Genomic DNA, 8,110 nt, shown 5'->3' on the forward strand with positions numbered 1-8,110 from the left:
AACTTGACACATGTCAAAATCTTGTTAATGGCTAACTTTCAAAACCCAAATTTATATAATAAGATATCTGGAATGTATAGAATAGTTAGAAAATGTTTATGAATCTTTTGACTTTTCCTTGGTATTTCCCTTATTTGCAAATAAAAAAATGGGTTTGTATCCCCTATATAATAAAATGGAAGTACACGATTTATTTTTGGTAGACTATATAATTTTTATAAGTTGATTATAAAACAAGTTATATATTAAATATAAGTTGGTTACAAAAAATGTTATAGATTAATTGGTCAATCGTTGGATATATTAAGAATATCCCAAAAAATCATCTTAAAAAGAATATTCTAATGATTATACAATTTCCAAAATAAAAGTTTTAGTATTCCATTTATTGTTACAAATTTATATTGTTAGACATAAAAAAATACTGTTAGGCTTAAAAAAGAATAAAATTTTGGCAATTTATCACACTTAATCATGATTTCTAAAATCTTATTGTGCAGTTGAAAATAAAATCTTACCTAAACACGGATCATATTAAAAAACTTTCACCAAACATATTTAAAAATTAAAATAAAAACAAACAAAAAACATAACCATTTTTCATACATAAAATTACAAGATTAACAATATAAAACAAAATAAGTATTTTTTTAAGCCATCATTTTAGCATATGATTTTATTGCTTAATGTTTTATCCAAAAAAACTTTTAAAAACAATCATATAAATTATATTTATTCTAAAATTATAATATAAATAAAATGAATTTTAACCCGTGTTCTAGCATGGGTCATAATCTAGTTAGTTTTTATTTTCTCATGCATTTAGTAGAAAAGTCTTTATTCGAACAAAAACAAAGTTATTTTTAGAACAAACTTTCAAATACAACAAACATAATGAAGATAACATATGAAGCTGAACGTCTTTGAAGAAAATGAACACATCACAGGAAAGCTGAAAGGCAAAGTCTGATCTTGTGGATAAACAGGTCATGGACTCGGACTCTTGAGATTGAAAGTTAAAGGGTCGATTCGAACAACAGGAGTGCACTTAAACGGATGAGCCATGGCAAGATTCATTCCTGCAGTAGTTTCTTCCATGTTAACCTTGTCTTCTTTGATCTTCCAGTCAAAACACTGCACCATCACACCGACCGCGAGTCCTACAAAGAGATAAGCTAGATTTGATCCAGGACAGCCTCTCCTTCCAGCTCCAAATGGAAGGTACTTCAGGCCTTGCTCTTTCTCCTCGTCTTTTTTTGATTTTGAAGAAGGTAAGAACCTCTCTGGTTTAAACTCATTAGGATCTTCCCAAGAATCAGGATCTCTCATCAAAGCATAAACATTAATAACAAGCATTGTCTTCTCCGGCATGTAAAAACCTTTCACCTCACAACTTTCTTGAAAAGTTCTAACAACGAGGGGAGATGGGGGGTGCATTCTTAGCCCTTCCTTAACAACCACTTGCAAATAAGGAAGCTTTGGTAGATCTGTTTCTTTAATCAATCTCGTTTTCCCTACAACGGAATCGATTTCTTCTCTAATTTTCTCAATAATGCTAGGCTTGTTAATGAGTTCAGCCATTATCCACTGTACTGTTTGCGCCGAGGTGTCAGTGCCTCCAAGGAAAATCTCCTGTGAAATTAACATAAACCTTGACATGTATTCTCAATGAATTGAGCTATAATGTAATGTGAAAGAAGAGTATCTTACCACGAACAAAGACTTGATCTGTTTCCTACTGATCTTATACTCCGCGTGTTCGTCCCGAAAAGCTTCCAACAACAAATCCATCATGTCCTTATTTTCATGCTCCTCAACTCTCTCTTCATGTTCCACAAGAAGCCTCTCCAGCAACTCGTCGAATTGGTTAGAAACTCCCATTATCTCCTTTTTGAACAGTGGGATTCTTGGAAACATGTTTGCAAAAAAGATCTTCTTTGTTAAGGCAGTTGACTTGACAAGCAACTCTCTGACTATCTCTGCCTCACCGTTCTCATCTGAACAACTCCTCCCCATGCTCATCCTGCAGATGATGTTGTTAGTAAACTTCATCGCTTCCTTACTGATCTCAATGCTCTCCTTCTTCATCGCCTTGTGTAACAGGTTCTCATAAAACCCCTGTAGCTCCTCTGCACGGCCGCCTCGTGACTGCTCAATGGCCTGCGGTCGGAGAAGCTTTGTGGCAACCATCTTCTTCATGAACTTCCAGTAGTCTCCATAAGGAGCCGTGATGAAACCAGAAGATCCTAAAAATAGAGAGTCTCCAAGGGAAGTAGCAACGCGAGACGAGACGTTCACGTCTTGCGTCTTGTAGATCTCGTAAGCCACTGACGCAGAAGATACAAGGACTATAGGCAAATTGACGACGCGGAGATAGAGAAAGGGTCCAAACTTAGAGGATATGTTATGAAGAGACTTGTGCGTAAGAGAGGAAAGGAGAAGGTGAAGATGACCGATGATCGGAAGAGAAGGAGGGCTCGGAGGGAGAACACAGCCAGTGCGTGAGCTCTCTTGTTTCTTGAATAAGATAGTGTAACAAAGGAGTGATACGAAACATAAGATGATGAAGATGAAGCAGTTTTCGAAGTCAAAGGTCATCATTGTTGCCATTGTTGCTCAAACTGAAGAGGCAAATGAAACAGAGTATCTTTTTACCATGAATCCATGAATGACCATGATTTGTTTATTACGTTAATATAACTAATATAATATGTTTTCTTTTTATATGAACGTGAAACAATAAGAAGATGGAGTTATTTTATTCTTAATAATCACAATGATCAAACAAATAACTTAATATAAACCTCTGTTGTAGAAATTGCTAGGCGCTAGTCGGGCGGTCGGGATGGCCTAGCGCCTACCAAAAAAATTGGAGATTAAACGGGAATTAACCGGAGACTAGTTTTAGGCTTATTTTATTAAATTAATAAAAAAATAAAAATATATTGTATTAAATATATATGTATATTCTTTTTATGTAAAAAAATATTATATAAAATATAAAACTATAGTATTGTCTTTAAAATTACAGGAAACACATAAAAACGTAATTTTAATAGAAAATAACACATAAAACGTAATTTTAATAGAAAATTTTATGATTTTCATTAAAAGCTTAGACATTAGTTAATGTAAAACATCGTAAACTCTTAATTTAAATGTCTAAATAACAAATATATATATATATATATATATATTTTATTTGTATTTGGCTCCAAAACTAATCAGTATAAACAAAATTAAGCAGGAAATAATCAGATTAAACGGATTATAATTAAATTAAATATATATAATTGGATAATTGATACTAGGCAGGGATTAATCATTAATCGAGATGGATAAAGTGGGCCTAGTGATTTTACGGGGCATAATCGGAACTAAGCGGGACATTTTAAAACAGAGGAATAAACTAAGCGCGACAACTAAATTATTTAAAATTACGCTTTCCACACAGTTAGGTAAAATAGTACGATGAGTGACATAAATTATCTTTACCGGAGGGCAAATACTGGGAAAAAGTCATATATTTGTTCAGTGGTCGTAACATAGTAATTGGTTAAAATTATCCTTCTCCAATGGTGGAGTTCTTATTGATAAAATAATTATTTTCAAAATCATTTCTTCCTTGCCTCCTTTTCAATCGAATAGTCAGGACAAGTTTCTCCTAAGAAAATCACAACAACACTGGCCAAAAAGAATAAACCTTTCCTTAGTTTCTTAGGATCTCTCATAAGCATCGGCCAGCACTTTAAACATCACATTCATAACTATAATGCTTCCTTAATACTTCTGGAGCCACATAATAAGGGCTCCCAACTACATCAGTGAATGTTTCTCCCGTAACCACAACAAAGAATCATTGATCCATCTCACTCTGCACAATGTATATGAAACCTCTTACAAGTAGCATGGGAAATTAACTATACTTGGTTTAAAGAAAACAGAGAGACCAAAATCAATAGTCTTGAGAGCAGCTTCTTTATCTCAACTTACAAACAAGAAATTCTCAAGTTTAAGATCACGGTGCATCACACCAAGAGAATGACAAGCTTCTATAACACCAACAATGTATACCAATCTCAGAGACCTCCCTCCCACCACGCTTGTTCTGTAGACCAAGGAAACAAATGGTGTTATAAATCAAACCTCAAACGATGGGGCTTATGAAAGAAAACACCATCAACAGCAAGCTCTCGCTCATCCACACTCGAATCCTTGAAATTTTTGATTAACAAAACACCAAACAACTCAATAATCAATAGACTACAATAAACCCAAATCCAGATTCATGAGTGTGATACCCCGGTTTCAGAGATTTGCAGAGAGGTTTAAAAGAATTTATTTCGCCACCTATGTCACCAAAGTGCACTTATCTTTTTGGTCAAGGGTCCTGAGAGAACTCCAGAGTTAAGCGTGCTTAAGCTGGAGTAGTCTCAGGATGGGTGACCTTCCGGAAAGTGACTGTCGGAACTGTGTGAGTGAGGACAAAACATAGGGAAATATCATGTGGTGATTTGTAGGGACGGTAACAAGTCTTAGCCTCCTGGACGTAGCAAACCGACCGTCAGATATGGATGGGCTCACAGGCCTAGTGAGAGGTCGTGAGGCCCATTAAGGAAGATGGTCCCATGGACTAGGATTGGACATAGGGCGCCCACTAAGAGGTGGCGGTCGGAGCATTACAAGTGGTATCAAAGCCGAACCCAAACGAGTGTAGAGTGGAGTGGGCTCACACCGTCGGGGGTGACGGTGTTGGTGCGCAACAAGGACGTTGCGGTCTGTTAGTGGGGTGAATTGTGATACCGCAGTTTCAAAGACTTGTGGAGATGTTTAAAAGAATTGATTCGGCCACCTATATCACCAAAATGCACTTATCTTTTTGGTCTAGGGTCCTGAGAGAACTCCAGAGTTAAGCGTGATTGAGCTAGAGTAGTCTCAGGATGGGTGACCTTCCGAGAAGTGACTGTCGGAACTGTGAGAGTGAGGACAAAACACAGGGAAAGATCATGTGGTGATTTATAGGGACCGTAACAAGTCTTTAAAGCCTACCGGACGTAGAAAATCTACCGTCAGATATGGATGGGCTCACAGACCTAGTGAGAGGTCGTGAGGCCCATTGAGGAAGGTGGGCCCATAGACTTGGATTGGGCATGGGTTCCACTAAGAGGTGGTGGTCGGGGCGTTACAAGTGGTATCAGAGTCAAACCCAGACGAGTGTGGAATCGCGGGCTCACAACGTCGGGGGTGACAGTTTTTGTGACACCCTGGATTCTGAGACATTCGAGGGGTTTAAAAGAATTGATTTGACCACCTATGTCACAAAAGTGCACTTATCTTTTCGGTCAAGGGTCCTGAGAGAACTCCAGAGGTAAGCGTGCTTGAGCTGGAGTAGTCTCAGGATAGGTGACCTTCCGGGAAGTGACTATCAGAACTGTGCGAGTGAGGACAAAACACAGGGAAAGATCATGTGGTGATTTGTAGGGACGGTAACAAGTCTTTAAAACCTCCCGGACGTAGCAAAACGACCGTCGGATATAGATGGGCTCACGGGCCTAGTGAAAGGACGTCATGCAAATTAAGGAAAGTGGGGCCATTGACTGGGATTGGACATAGGGCCCACTAAAAGGTGGCAATCGAGGCGTTACAAGTGGTATCACAGTCAAACCTAGACGAGGGTGGAGTCGAGTGGACTCACACCATCAGGGGTGACGGTCTTGGTGCGCAACGAGGACGTTGTGATCTGTTAGTGGGGGTGAATTGTGACACCCTGGTTTCAGAGACTTTCGGAGAGGTTTAAAAGAATTGATTTGGCCACCTATGTCACCAAATTGCACTTATCTTTTCGGTCAAGGGTCCTGAGAGAACTCCAAAGTTAAGCGTGCTTGAACTGAAGTAGTCTCAGGATGGGTGACCTTCTGGGAAGTGACTGTCAGAACTGTGCGAGTGAGGAAAAAACACAAGGAAAGATCATGTGGTGATTTGTAGGGACGGTAAAAAGTTTTTAAAACCTCTCGGACGTAGCAAACTGGCCGTCATATATGGATGGGCTCACAGGCTTAGTGAGAGGACGTGAGGCCCATTAAGGAAAGTGGGTCCATTGACTGGGATTAGACATAGGGCCCACTAAAAGGTGGCGGTTGGGGCGTTACAANCGTAACAAGTCTTTAAAGCCTACCGGACGTAGAAAATCTACCGTCAGATATGGATGGGCTCACAGACCTAGTGAGAGGTCGTGAGGCCCATTGAGGAAGGTGGGCCCATAGACTTGGATTGGGCATGGGTTCCACTAAGAGGTGGTGGTCGGGGCGTTACAAGTGGTATCAGAGTCAAACCCAGACGAGTGTGGAATCGCGGGCTCACAACGTCGGGGGTGACAGTTTTTGTGACACCCTGGATTCTGAGACATTCGAGGGGTTTAAAAGAATTGATTTGACCACCTATGTCACAAAAGTGCACTTATCTTTTCGGTCAAGGGTCCTGAGAGAACTCCAGAGGTAAGCGTGCTTGAGCTGGAGTAGTCTCAGGATAGGTGACCTTCCGGGAAGTGACTATCAGAACTGTGCGAGTGAGGACAAAACACAGGGAAAGATCATGTGGTGATTTGTAGGGACGGTAACAAGTCTTTAAAACCTCCCGGACGTAGCAAAACGACCGTCGGATATAGATGGGCTCACGGGCCTAGTGAAAGGACGTCATGCAAATTAAGGAAAGTGGGGCCATTGACTGGGATTGGACATAGGGCCCACTAAAAGGTGGCAATCGAGGCGTTACAAGTGGTATCACAGTCAAACCTAGACGAGGGTGGAGTCGAGTGGACTCACACCATCAGGGGTGACGGTCTTGGTGCGCAACGAGGACGTTGTGATCTGTTAGTGGGGGTGAATTGTGACACCCTGGTTTCAGAGACTTTCGGAGAGGTTTAAAAGAATTGATTTGGCCACCTATGTCACCAAATTGCACTTATCTTTTCGGTCAAGGGTCCTGAGAGAACTCCAAAGTTAAGCGTGCTTGAACTGAAGTAGTCTCAGGATGGGTGACCTTCTGGGAAGTGACTGTCAGAACTGTGCGAGTGAGGAAAAAACACAAGGAAAGATCATGTGGTGATTTGTAGGGACGGTAAAAAGTTTTTAAAACCTCTCGGACGTAGCAAACTGGCCGTCATATATGGATGGGCTCACAGGCTTAGTGAGAGGACGTGAGGCCCATTAAGGAAAGTGGGTCCATTGACTGGGATTAGACATAGGGCCCACTAAAAGGTGGCGGTTGGGGCGTTACAATGAGATATTAAAAAAGTTTTTTTAAATTCCTCTGTTTCTAATGAGAAAAAAAACAAGTCATTTTGGATGTACATATAGAAACACCAACAAATTTTAAAGCTTGATTTAAGAATTAAGAAAAGAATCGATGGAGATAAACCTGAAAATTATTCTGGATTTAGTTCACTGAAAAGAATTGATGGAGCTGAAATGGAGAGATTCTTGATAAAGAGAGGAGGAAGAGAAAGAAGCAAACAACATTTTACCTTTTTTTGTTCCTTCAATGGGTTCACCCAACCACTACTGAACACATCACGACCTCTTAGAGGTTCTTAAACCTCCTAAATAAGAGGCTCTTATTCTTTTCACTATTTTTGATGTAATTTTAATCACAAAAAAATAAGAACCTTAGCTAAAAACCTCCGATAAAGATACCCTTATGTCAGAAGAACCGATAATGATTTTTGCGGAAATTTTTGACCTGTACAATGTTAAAAGTATCAATCTATACATGTACAAATCTTTGGTGTCAAAAATAATACTTATTTCAATGTCGAACATTAACAAATACTCCCTCTGTTTCATAAGGAGTGTCATTTTGACACAATACACACAAATTAAAAAAATTATAAAAATTTCTATTTTACCCTTTATAAATACACTAAAACAATTTCTCTTTCTAATTAATAAGCAGAAATAGTAGGGATAAAAATAAAATTTAATATTAAAAACTACTTTGAAAATATAAAATGACACTTTTTTTGTAACAAAAAATTGTGTCAAAATAACACTCTTTATGAAACAGAGAGAATATTAGTCAAGAGTTGATTGAGATGACACGTGTTAACCAAGGT

The 8,110-nt window shown here is 38.9% G+C and overlaps 1 protein-coding gene across 1 annotated transcript; it reads right to left on the reverse strand.

Annotated features, from left to right (window-relative positions):
• LOC104710749 (cytochrome P450 705A5-like) lies at positions 822–2,713 on the reverse strand. The gene is made up of 2 exons (XM_010427399.2): positions 1,711–2,713; positions 822–1,632 (listed from the first exon to the last, which is right to left on the reverse strand). Exons 1-2 carry the CDS (start codon positions 2,608–2,610, stop codon positions 988–990), a joined length of 1,545 nt encoding a protein of 514 aa, XP_010425701.1. The 5' UTR covers positions 2,611–2,713; the 3' UTR covers positions 822–987.

The sequence above is a fragment of the Camelina sativa genome, chromosome 9, assembly GCF_000633955.1.
Source record: "Camelina sativa cultivar DH55 chromosome 9, Cs, whole genome shotgun sequence".
Taxonomy (NCBI): domain Eukaryota; kingdom Viridiplantae; phylum Streptophyta; class Magnoliopsida; order Brassicales; family Brassicaceae; genus Camelina; species Camelina sativa.

What these genes read in the sequence shown, in the direction of transcription:
- LOC104710749 (XM_010427399.2), bottom strand. Translation starts at nt 2,610, where the DNA reads ATGGCAACAATGATGACCTTTGACTTCGAAAACTGCTTCATCTTCATC. An exon ending in AGATCAAGTCTTTGTTCGTG is followed by an intron (nt 1,633 to 1,710) that starts GTAAGATACTCT and finishes TTAATTTCACAG; the next exon opens with GAGATTTTCCTTGGAGGCAC.